Source organism: Chinchilla lanigera, unplaced genomic scaffold (assembly GCF_000276665.1).
Source record: "Chinchilla lanigera isolate Chin_1 unplaced genomic scaffold, ChiLan1.0 scaffold00127, whole genome shotgun sequence".
NCBI classification, from domain to species: Eukaryota; Metazoa; Chordata; class Mammalia; order Rodentia; family Chinchillidae; genus Chinchilla; species Chinchilla lanigera.
This window is the reverse complement of record NW_004955528.1, coordinates 391,449-402,241: the sequence shown is the minus strand read 5'-3', so window position 1 is coordinate 402,241 and position 10,793 is coordinate 391,449. Positions and strand designations below refer to the sequence as shown.

The 10,793-nt window shown below is 54.2% G+C and overlaps 1 protein-coding gene across 1 annotated transcript; it reads left to right on the top strand.

Annotated features, from left to right (window-relative positions):
* Positions 1 to 7,060: 7,060 nt before the first annotated feature.
* On the top strand, positions 7,061 to 10,493 carry Abhd16b (abhydrolase domain containing 16B). Its single transcript, XM_013507489.1, has 2 exons — positions 7,061 to 8,125; positions 8,569 to 10,493. Exon 2 carries the CDS (start codon positions 8,798 to 8,800, stop codon positions 10,193 to 10,195), a length of 1,398 nt encoding a protein of 465 aa, XP_013362943.1. The 5' UTR covers positions 7,061 to 8,125; positions 8,569 to 8,797; the 3' UTR covers positions 10,196 to 10,493.
* The last annotated feature ends 300 nt before the right edge of the window (positions 10,494 to 10,793 follow it).

Genomic DNA, 10,793 nt, shown 5'->3' with positions numbered 1-10,793 from the left:
CGTGAGTTCGGTTCCCGGTACTGGAGAAAAACCAAAAAAAAAAAAAAAAAAAAAAAGAAAGAACTACTTGCATCCCACCCTCCTGGGGTCCATAACAGGAGAGCAGCCCAGGCAGAAGAAGAAGCCCACCCTAGAATCTGAGGCCCAGCCTAGAGGGCCCAGGAGACTCCGGCCACCCTCCGGGGCTCTGTTCCCCCACCCCCAGATGGGCAGGCACTGCCTGGGACTTTCCAAGGGGCTGAGTGACTGACCAGGAGCCTTTACTAGGGCAGCCAGGGCACCCAGGCATTTCCTGTGAAACCTCCCTTCCTTCAACCCCAGCTCCCTGCCCTGGTTCTTCCTTCCCACCCTGGGGGTTTTCCACAAAGCCCAAGGCCTGCTATTTTTAGTTGAGAGAGAGGGACCAGGGCCGAGGATATGGCTCAGTGGTACAGCGCCTGCCTGGCATGAGCAAGGCCCTGAGTTCGATTCCTGGTACCAAAAAAAAAAAAAAAAAGAGAAAGAGACCAGTGTGCCCCATTGCTGCTCTGTAGGAGTCCAGGTGAAAGATTTCATGGGTAGGGTTCAGCTGGGAGTGGCCGGTAGCCCCTACTTCCCCTGGCCCCATGCAGGCAAACCTAGGCAGCCAGAGTAGTCCAACATGGAGGGGTGGCTCCAGGGCTGGGCTCTGGGCCCAGTGGACAGGGGTGTTCACCTCGGGAGGGTGGGCCCAGGGCCTGGGTAGGCTGCTGCCCACTTCCTGTGGCCTCACCCTAGCACTTCAAAGGCTGCATGCAGCCCTGTGGTCACTCTGGGCTCCCACACAACCAGAGGGGCTGGGCAGGCACATGCACCCCCGGCAGCTGGCCCAACTCAGGGCAACTTCAAAGTGGTGGGAGTGGATATCCTACTGTTAGTGCCTGTCCCCAGGGCTGCGGTGGGAAGATCAGAACCCCTCCTCTGTTCCTTCTTCCTCCCCATCCCACTGCCTTCCTGGGTGGGCTGAAGGCAAAGACTCAGGTATTTTCCTGGCCCCCAGAAGCTGTCCTTGAGATGGGGTCACCCTAGGCATGTGCCTGTGTGTCCATGTGGTACATGCAGGCCTGGGTGGCCTTGGAAGCAACAGGAACCAAGGCGAGGGGCACCTTCCCAGACCCCCTAGGCCAGCCTACTTTCTCTGTTCCTTCCTTTCCCACTGTCTTGGTGGAGCCCTGCAGCGGGAGGGGAGAGGACTGAAGGAGAAGGGCCTGCCCAGCCCCTCCTGCCATAGCCAGGCTGGGGTGGGCCTGACCTCAAGCCAGCTCTCCAGACTGGCAGTGGGTAGGGGATGAGGGAGCAGGAGCCTGGAGCAGCCATCCCAGCCATCCCAGAGTCCAGTGAGCAGACACTGAGAACTGAGTGTGCTGGGGGGTGGGGGCTTTCAGGGTCCCCTGGGGTCAGCTCTGGGACAGTTGCCGTTTTTAATCTGTACAAGTGACTTAGAAGGAGCCGCCAGGGCCATAACCTAGATCCACTCAGAGCCAGCTCAGGAGGGGCACCCCCTCCCCCAGCTGTGTGCAGGGCAGGGTCACAGTCTTTGTCACAGTCTTTGTCCCATTGTGTGGGCCACCGACTTGGGTCCGTATTGTCTCTGCCAGTCCTTGGTCTGTCAGCCACCTTGCAGGGGCCCATGGTCTCTGGGCTGGCTTTCTCCATCCACTTTACGTACTGAGATCTCCAAGGGTAATGGGGTTACTTCAGGGCTGGGGGCTCCCTGTCTGGAGTAATGAAGGCACCCTACCCCTGAGCTCACAGCCCTGACTGCCTGAGCCTAGTCCTTAGTGGAGGCCAGCTTTCAGTTTATATATTTTAGTAGGTGGCAGCTGCCAGGCCAGGAAGGCAGAAGGGACAGGCTGCACAGGGCAGCCTCAGCTCCAGCAAGACTCCCTGCTTGGCTAAGCCGCTCCGACACACTGCTGTCCTGCTCTGGGGTAACTGGGCGAAGTGGGAGTATGCACCTTACAACCCTCAGCCCTGGAGAGCAAAGCCCCGGGCAGGGCTGCAGGCTTGATCGGAAGAGGGTGTGCGAGGTGCTGGGCAGGGGCCCAGGCTCACACCTCATCTCTCTGACGGCTGTGGGTGGACTGCCTTCCGTGGCACCCCATCACCCCAAGGAATTTTCCACAGTTGCAGAACTTGGAGAAACCAGGGAAAGTGGGCAACGTATGTCCACTCCAGGGATCTTGGCAAAAGTCTGAATGTGTCCCCTGACTGGGAACTTCTAGGCCCTTTTCCAGCTCCCATCGTTGCTTTTATGGGTCCCATGCTGGCCAGATGGCCGTTAGGCCAAGAGTCCAGGGTCCTTCTCCTTGTCCACTCACCCATGCACCTAGGCCAGCTTACTCTCTTTTTTCCCAAAGCCAGAGTTGACTGAAATCCAGGCCATAGTTTTTATCTGGTCACCAAGAGAACATGTGTGTCCCATACAGATGAGGCAGGTTTTTCAGAGGGCTGAATGGCTTCTAGTGATGGCTAGGTTAGCAGTCAAAATTAGTTGATATTCAACTAATTTGGTGTTTTGGGTTTTTTAGACAGGGTCTCACTGTGGTTCAGTGGTTCAGGCTGGCCTTGAACTTACTATGTAGCCTATGCTGGCTTTAAACTTGCAGCAATCCTGCCTCAGCCTCCTGGGTGCTAGAATTGCAGGTGTGCAGCACCACACTCAGCCTTTAACAAATTGGTACACAGAGATGGACAGGCTGTGTATAAATTGAGGCTGCTGCATGTTGTTGCAGAGGTGCAGAGCCAAGTTCCCTTCCAGGGTGCCAGACTCTCAAGCCAGCACAGACTTCTGGAGAAGCACTTCAGCCAAAACTCTTGGTAGTGATAATACACCTTTGATGAAGCAACATGCTTTTAGGAATCTAGTATATAGGAAAAGGACCTCGAGGGCAGGGTGTGATGTGCAGGGCAGCTGTTTGGAGATGGGGGAGTTCCAGGGCTTACGGAGTGATTCCTGGGGCATTAGTGCGTGAACATGCAGGGTGTGCAGCCAACCTACCCCACCAGCGGCGAAGCTCAAGGTATGTTGTGGGAAAAAAAGAAAGCTAGATCCAGTTCTTAAAAGCAAATGATGCCAGGCGTGGTGGCACACACCTGTAATCCCAGTACTTGGGAGGTTGAGACAGGAGGATCACTGTGAGTTCAAGGCCAGCCTGGGCTACAAGGTGAGTTCAAGTCTGGCCCTGAACTGCATAGCAAAAGCCTGCCTCAAAAAGACAAAAAAGTGCTGGGCGTGGTGGCACACGCCGGTAATCCCTGAGTGTCTCAGCACTCAGGAGGCTGAGACAGGAGGATTGTTTTGAGTTTGAGACCAGCCTGGGCTACAAAGTAAGCTCAAGGCCAGCCTGAACTGCATAGTGAGACCCTGTCTCAAAAAGACAAAAAACAAAACAAAACAAAACAAAATAAAAAAGACAAAAAAGCTGGTGTGGTGGCACAGGACCAGCACTCAGGCGGCTGAGGCAGGAGAATTGCTGCTTGTTTGAGTTCATTGTTGGCCTGGGCTACAAAGTGAGTTGAAGGCCAGCCTGAACTGCATAGTGAGACCCTGTCTCAAAAACACACACACAAAAAACAAAAGAGCTGGGCGTGATGGTGCACACCTGTAATCCCAGCATGCGGGAGGCTGAAGCAGGAGGATCATCATGAGTTCAAGGCCAGCCTGGGCTACGTACGAAGTGAGTTCAAGTCTTGCCCTGAACTACATAGTGAGACCCTGTCTCAAAAAAAAAATAACAAACATAATATCAAATACTTATCTTATATCAAAACCTGGGTGTTAGTTGTGTGTGGTACTGTACTCCTGTAATCACAGCACTGGGAAGCTGAGGCAGGAGAATCACAAGTTCAAGCCCAGCCTGGGCAGCTTAGGGAAACTGTATCTCTTTCTCTCTTTTCTTTGTTTCTGTATCTCAAAATTAAAAAAAGGGGCTGAGGCTATAATTCAGTGCAAAGGGTATAAGAGAAAAAACTAAAAACATGCATGGGTACACACACACACACACACACACACACACACACACACACACCTGAGTATTGCAATGATAGAAAAGATAACATTCTTACTCTGAAGGATTCCCAAGCCAGGGCTGAAACTGGCCCCTGAACACACAGTTCAAAGTATGTGTCTGGAACCCCAGAGACCATCCCAGGAACAGGTGTTAGTTGGCCTGAAAGCCCGGGGGTAGGGACAGTCCACCCACTGGAGTCAAAGAAAAGGTGCGGCGTACTTCCTGCCCTGGAGAGGGGGTGAACCCAGCACATCTGGCTCCCATCAGATAGGCCTTCAGGGCTTTCAATCCCACTCAGAGCCTACTGTGGTATGGGAAACAGTGTGGCCTGCCCTTCTCTACCTGGTAGTACACAGGGCCAAGATGGGAGCAACACTGGCCTGATCCCATCCGAGGGCAGCAGGGCAGGCACGAGGCACAGAGGCTGAAGCACAGGGCTGGCTAGCAGCACAGGGACTCCTCCTCGGGCCTGGTGGGCTCTGGCCCTCTACCTCCTCCTTTCTACACACAAGACATGGACATCCGTGGTGTGACCTGTGTGGCCTCTGGGGTTAAAGATTTAGAAAAAACAATTTATGGATTCTTTACTCCTGGGAGGGATGTCGGGGTACTCTGGGGAGGGGCTACTCAGCAGGTCCTTCGTCCTGGGTAGGACAGAGACAAAGGACAGGCTCTGCAAGGAACCAGGAAGGAGAGGGCTCCCCCACCAACCCCACTGTCCTCCAGGGCGCTGTGTAATTAATTCTCTATGACTCCAGATGTTCAGCAGCTGTCTTGGCCATTTCCGCCCCTTCTCCTGACCCTGCATCCGCCAGGAAGTGTCCCCTCCTGTCCTTGGGCTTCAAACCACCCCCACCTTCCCTGCACCCCATTTCCTGAGCAGAGGCGTTTGTGCAGACTCAGCTCCCCCTCCTGCTGGGCTGCTTCAGCTTTCCCAAGGCCAGGGCTGTGCTCCCTGGGCCTGGGGCTGCTGTGGTCACTTGCATGGCTCTGGACACACTCTGCCAGGGGCTCTGATCCTGGCTCCATCCCCGCTGGCCTCTGGGACTGGTTTTCTCTCTCTCCTTTCCTTCCTTCTCCAAGGTTGGCTCTGCCTGCTCAGCAGCATAAATCAAGGGCCTCCAGGGAGGCAAACAGAACTGGCCAGGGAGGAAGCATTGCTGCAGTGGGGGAGGGGGGAGGTCCAGGACTTGCAGGCCCCATGGGGGTGGGGTGCATGCTCAGATGTCTGTCTGGAGGGGGGAGAGAGGGATTCTTCTAAGAGCTGATAAGCAGGGACACGGAGTCCCCCCAGCTCTGTTGTCTTCTGAGCAGAAGGGTGGGACACAAGAGGTCACTGCTGCTGCAGCTGGTCCAATCTGGGGGGCTTTCTAGAGAGGGGACAGCTCCCTTCCTGTCACATGCTTTCCTATCTCTCAAGAGCTGGTGGTTCTGGGGCACTCAGGCTGCCATGGGCTGGTGGGGTCAAGAGCCAGGCCAGATACAGGCTAAGGCACGGAGCCCTGGGGGCTATGGCTCCACCTTGCTGACCTATGCCCCGCCAGCATCCGGTCTCTGGTTTTTTCCCTTCTCTTCTTTTGGTGCAGGGGCAGGCTAAGGGCAGGTGGGCCTGGCTGAAGACAAGTCTCCATCTTCAAACACGTCTGAGAGCAGAGTAAGCTGGGAGACTGCTCCTAGAGGACAAGGCAGCTCTAGGTGGGAGCTTTCCCTAGGGAATCACAACAAAATGTAGCACTTCGCACCTACTATACGGACAGCCCTCCAGGACACTTGCCACTGGTGCTGAGGTTACTGCCCTTGCAGGGTCCCAATCAGAGATGGCAGGCCTCCAGGATCACTTCCTGCCCACTGCTTAGACCTGAGTTGAGGAGGCGGGGACTTGGACCCTTCAGTCAGCCCCTCTGCTTTGTGGCCAGGATTGCTCCTATGGTCACACAAAATGCCTGGCACCTTTGGGTCTACACCCATACCCACACCCACAGCGTGTTTATGAGAGTTCCCTGGAAGGTCCCTAAAGGTCTCCTCTTCCACCACTCTGTTAGTCAGTTTCCTGTCACTGACAAAAACCTGAGAAAACCAGCTGAAAGGAGCAAAGGTTTATTTTGGCTCACAGTTGCAGAGGTTTCAGTCCATGAGGGGCCGACTCCACTGCTTCAGGCCTGTGGCAAGGCAGGAACATCCTCGTAGAAGAGTGTGGTGGAGGAAAGCTGCTCAGCTCACACAGCCAGGAAGTAGAGAGAAAGCGAGAGAGCCAGAGGGAAGGAGCTAGAAAATCATCAAGGTCACACACCCTCCCTCTGACACCCACTCCCTTCAACTAGTCCCTACCTCCAACAATGCTGTCAAATTATGAAATTAAGAGCTGTTATGAACCAATCACTTTCCAAAGGCCCAACTCTGAAGATAGATTTTTGGGGGACGTTTTAGATCCCCCAAACCATAACTACTAACCACAATGGCCTCTTTTTCTCCACATAGCCATAGGTGAACATTTCAGGAGGGCAAGGACCACAGTTCCCTGTGGGACACTCTGCCCATCCCTTGGCCCCAGGTGTGACACCCTGTGAGCTCCCTCTTGGGGTACCCTGCTGCCAATCAGGACCCCTGGAGGTGAGAGGGTTAAAGGTTTCATTCTTTTTTTTTCTGGTACCAGGAATCGAACTCAGGACCTCGTGCTTGCCAGGCAGGTGCCTGTGCCAATGAGCTATATCCCCAGACCCTGAGAGGGTTAAAGGACTTGAGAACTGCACCAGTAGGCCCCAAAACATCCTCTTGGTCTTCAGGACCTGACCAGTGAGTACAGCAGGCCAATCTGGGATAAAAGCTGAGTAATTAGTGGGATCTAGATCTCAGCTAACTGGGTCTACAAATTTGGGGTAAGACTGTAACAGACTTAGCAAAACAACAACAAATCTAAAAATAGGACACTCCACTAAATTTGAATTTTAGATAAATAATTTTTTAAATACAGGGCTGGGCATGTAGCTCACTGGTAGAGCATTTGTCTAGCATGCCACAGGCGCTGGGTTTGATCCCTAGCAGCACAAAAACAAAACAAACAAATGAAAAAAAAAAACAGTTTTAAAATACTGGTGCACCTTGTCTTATGATGCATTATACCCTGATAAGCCCATAGTAAGTTGCAAATGTGTAAGTAAAAACTACATTTAATATCCTTAACCTATAGGTCATTAGACCACCTTAAACATAATAACCGTAACCTATAGGTCATTAGGCCACCTTAAACATTTTCACAACACTTACATCAGGAGACAGCTGGGCAAAACCATCTAACACAAAGTCTGTTTTATAATAGCACTGACTCTCAAGTAATTTAGTGCATGCTGAACTGAAAGGAAAAGCAGAGGGTTTGCATGGGTGCACTTCTGCACTAGGGTGAAGTGGGGAATCTTCTAAGTACGTCCCATGCACTATTTGGGACATACTTACAGCCGAAAGGTATTTGCTGTTTCTCTTAAACTCAAGCTTAACTGGTTATTCTGTATTTTATCTGAACCACCAGATGTCGGGGGGGGGATGATTAGCCCCCAAATCACTTTGTTGATTGACCCCTGTTCTGTCCACCCACCTTCAGCTGATTCCAAAGTCAGTGGGGACTACAGTGTTTGGGCCAGGTAGCATCTCAGCTTGGAGCTGAAGCAAGAAAGCAGAAATGGTTGCTGGGTCCTGGAAAGCCTTCCTCAAAGCCTGGGGTCTCTCAGGCAGGAGTGACATCCCTAGCTTTTTTTCAATTGAAAAAAAAAATTGAGACAAGGACTCACTTAATTGTCCAGGATTGGCTTGAACTTGCCATCCTCCTGTGACCTTCTCCTAAGTAGCTGGGATTCAGCATTCAAACCACACCCTGCCTTATCTCTGCTCTCTTGACCCTCAGGTATGCTGGCTCCAGTACAGGAGAGAAAGAGGAACCTGTCAGAGCCCTCTAAAAAAGAGGAAGGGACAACTTGTGTGGTGGCTTGAGGAGGAGTGGGGACTCAACCAAGGGCTGAAAAAGCAGAACCCCAGTCAGGCAGGACCCACCTGGAGAAGGTCATTGCAATTGCTGGTGCCAGTGAAAAGCGGATCCAGAAAAGGTGAGGGAGGGGGGTTTCCAAAGTGTCCTTGCCCCGTTTCCTGAGAAGTGGAGTGGGAGGGGCTGAGCTGGAGGCCCTGAACAGACTGCCTCCTTGCTCGAGCAGCTGCCCCATTCAGACACCAGCCTTGCTGGGGAGATGGAAACCAAAGGACCCCAAGGTGGTAACCCAGTGCAAGCTTGGCTCTGGCATCAGAAATTTTGCTTTCTCCCTAGCTAGATCCCAGCATCTGCCAGGAAGAGGCCAAGGCTGTCCATTTCTGGCCTCTCTGGTGCCCATCTTCAGTTAAGAGGGAGGTGGGAGTGGCTCAAGGCATGGCTTGGGGAAGATGTGGCTGCCTTGGAGGCCTAAGTTGGCTGTTCTCAGGCAGGGCAAAATTTGAGGACCACTGTGCCTTGGAACTCTTTGTGCACCCATCACCCTAGTGTCATCTCTTTCCCCAGCAACAGTGACTCACAAAGCTGGGCGGTGCCAGACAGATGCAGCTTCCCACTGGCTCTGAAAGCCAGGTCACAAAGGCCATTACAGCATACCCGGAAGAGGCACGCCTCAAGACAGCCCTGTGTAGCACTCATCTCTGCAGCTGGGCAGGCCCTGGGCCTCCTGCCATGCCACAGCCCTCAGACTGGGCCTCAGGACTAGTGCAGCAAAGCACGAAGCCTCAGTGTGCTCATGTGTGTCATCTGTTTTGTGAAGGCGTTGGTGCATGTGTTCAAGATCTACCTGACAGCCAACTATACCTACAACTTCCGCAGCTGGCCTGTGGACTTTCGCTGGGATGATGTGTGCTCCGCTGGTGGGGGTGGCAGCGGTCATCGGGCGCTGACGTGCACAGCAGCCGCTGCAGGTGTGTGGTTGCTTCGGGATGCAGCACTGGGAGGGGATGCACCGGGGCGGCCACTGCGCCGGGCTCGCAGTCAGGCACAGTGCCTCCTGCAGCAGATCCGAGAGCTGCCCAGCCAGCTTACCAGCTATGCCTTGGCCCACTCGCTAGGGCGCTGGCTCGTGTACCCTGGTTCCATGTTCCTGATGTCCCGAGCACTGCTGCCACTACTGCAGCAGGGCCAAGAGCGCCTCATGGAGCGCTACCATGGCCGGCGTGCCAAGCTGGTGGCCTGTGATGGCAATGAGATTGACACCATGTTCATGGATCGCCGTCAGAACCCTGGAAGCCATGGTCGTGGCCTGCGCCTGGTCATCTGCTGCGAAGGCAATGCTGGCTTCTATGAGATGGGCTGCCTGTCTGCACCACTTGAAGCTGGCTATTCAGTGCTAGGCTGGAACCACCCAGGTTTTGGGGGCAGCACAGGTGCTCCATTCCCACAGCACGATGCCAACGCCATGGACGTAGTGGTCAAGTATGCTCTGCACCGCCTGCAATTTCCACCTGCACATGTGGTGGTCTATGGCTGGTCCATTGGAGGCTTTACTGCGACCTGGGCTACAATGACTTACCCAGAGCTGGGGGCACTTGTGCTAGATGCCACCTTTGATGACCTTGTGCCGCTAGCACTGAAGGTCATGCCCCACAGCTGGAAGGGACTGGTGGTGCGCACTGTGCGGCAGCACTTCAACCTCAATGTTGCCGAGCAGCTGTGCTGCTACCCTGGGCCAGTGCTGCTGCTCCGGCGCACCCAGGATGACGTGGTCAGCACCTCGAGCCACCTGCCTACCCTGCCCCCTGGAGACGTGGAGGGTAACCGTGGCAATGAACTGCTGCTGCGCCTGCTGCAGCACCGGTATCCGACCTTGATGGCACATGAGGGGCGTGTTGTTGTGACCCGCTGGCTGCGCTCCAACAGCCTGGCACAGGAGGCTGCCTTCTATACACGCTACCGTGTGGATGATGAGTGGTGCCTTGCGATGCTGCACTCTTACCGTGAGCGCTGCCAGGAGCAGGCCTGGGGGCCACATGGGCCCACCTTCCCCTGGCTCGTGGGCCAGGGCCTGAGCCCACGGCGGCAACGCCAGCTTGCACTGTTTCTTGCACGCAAGCACCTCAGGAATGTGGAAGCAACTCACTGCAGCCCGCTGGAGCCTGAGGACTTCCAGTTGCCCTGGAGGCTGTAGCCTGGGCTGGTGAGGCTCCTGCTGTGGGTATTCCACACCTTCCCAGCCTAGGGTTTATTCTCTTCCCCAAAACCCCAACCAGAAAAGCTAGTCCTGCCCAGTATCCTGACCTGGTGTCTGAGGAGGGTAGGCAGTATATCTGGACCATGGGCATCCTTCACAAGGGCATTCAGATCTTCCTTTCGATCTTCCCTGCTCCCACCTTCTTTTCTTTCCTTTCCTTCTGCAAACACTTTTGGACAACTGTGCCCAGTTCCCGAAGGGAATGCAAAGATGAACTTGGCCCAGTTTATGGTAAGACTGTGTGATGGGTGATTGATCATTGCAAAGGCTGTTGGGAATGGGCTGTGGGGCCACAGGGAGGCACCCTTCACCCAGCCTGGTTTCCAAGGAGAGGGGAGAGGTCGCCAGCTGGGTTCAAGTGTGCAAGTTGTCCCTAGCCGTGAAAGGACATTGGAGCCCTAGAGTCATAGTGCAGGACATTCCCTGCTGCTCTCCAGGGTTCCCTTTCCAGATCCATATTCTATAGGGGAGCAGTTTACAGACAGACTGCAGACTTGAAGTAACTGTACAGGGTACCATGAGGCTTAGGGACACC